Source organism: Acyrthosiphon pisum, chromosome X (assembly GCF_005508785.2).
Source record: "Acyrthosiphon pisum isolate AL4f chromosome X, pea_aphid_22Mar2018_4r6ur, whole genome shotgun sequence".
Taxonomy (NCBI): domain Eukaryota; kingdom Metazoa; phylum Arthropoda; class Insecta; order Hemiptera; family Aphididae; genus Acyrthosiphon; species Acyrthosiphon pisum.
Window position 1 is genome coordinate 120,582,604 of NC_042493.1, and position 1,025 is coordinate 120,583,628.

The window sequence follows — 1,025 nt, forward strand, 5'->3', positions numbered from 1 at the left end:
GGCACTAGTATAGGTATCTAACTTTATAGGCTTTTTAATATATTTTAATTTTGAAGCAAATTTAATGTATATTAAGATGTACAAATAGAGCTACACGTGTTCTGCTGCTGAGCGTTAAATTTGCTATGTTACGCACTTGTAAGTTGGAGACAACACATGCACGTAATTTTAAGCTTTTAAAAGTATTGCAGTTGGAAAAGTAATGATTTAAAATGTATAATTAAATTATAATTATTATCGTAGTTCTTAATTTTTTTCATTACGTTTAGCTTGATTTAAATTTAAGATTTGTGTGCAATGAAATACCATAATATGATTTTGTTTCTAAATAATCAATAATATATGATATTAAAATTTAAATAATCAATATAATTGTTAGTGTTGTTGATGCATAAATGTTGACCAAATTTCCCTTTTCCATTACCAGATTTAATTTAATCCTTCGGTTTTGTTTCATCAACTTTTTTCTAAACACTTACATTGGTATTTTTAAATAATTTATTTTCTTTTAGATGTGCTGGTTGAGTAACGACTTTACTGGTTGTTTCCTATATGCTTATTTAGTTTCATTATCCCATCTCTGTTCAATAATATTAACAAGAATTGTATCCTAAAGCCTATCCAGACCTAGGATACATTTATTTTATCCTAGTTTTAGTTGCGGATTAAGAGGACGCTACACCCGCACGTCTCCTTCTTACAGATTGATATCAGAACTAAAAAATAAAAACGATGTTACATGGTAAATGTTCTCTTCTTTATAGTGTAAAATTTGGTGGTTTAGCTTGGACTACAGCATGTGTGGTTCATACCCATAGCAGTACATACTTGCAAAATCGTTTTCAGAAAAATACTTAGAAAAATATTCAAGCTGAGTTAGTATTTTTTTTAGGATAATTTGGAAGTTCTACAGGTTCTAAGGATAACGCTGGCTGAGAAAAAGGTAACTGAGACCATTTAATGTCTCTTTTTCCAATTGCTTTGTAAGGCATCCAGTTTTTTGAACTTTCACTATTTTAACGTCT

General features: G+C 29.2%; 1 protein-coding gene across 1 annotated transcript in view; it reads right to left on the bottom strand.

The window, feature by feature from the left end:
- Positions 1–916: 916 nt before the first annotated feature.
- Positions 917–1,025, bottom strand: part of LOC100162353 — a 1,933-nt gene continuing 1,824 nt past the window's right edge. The window contains exon 7 of the mRNA XM_029485473.1: positions 917–1,023. Within this exon, the coding sequence (XP_029341333.1) occupies positions 917–1,023 (107 nt within the window). The remainder of the gene's footprint in view (positions 1,024–1,025) is intronic.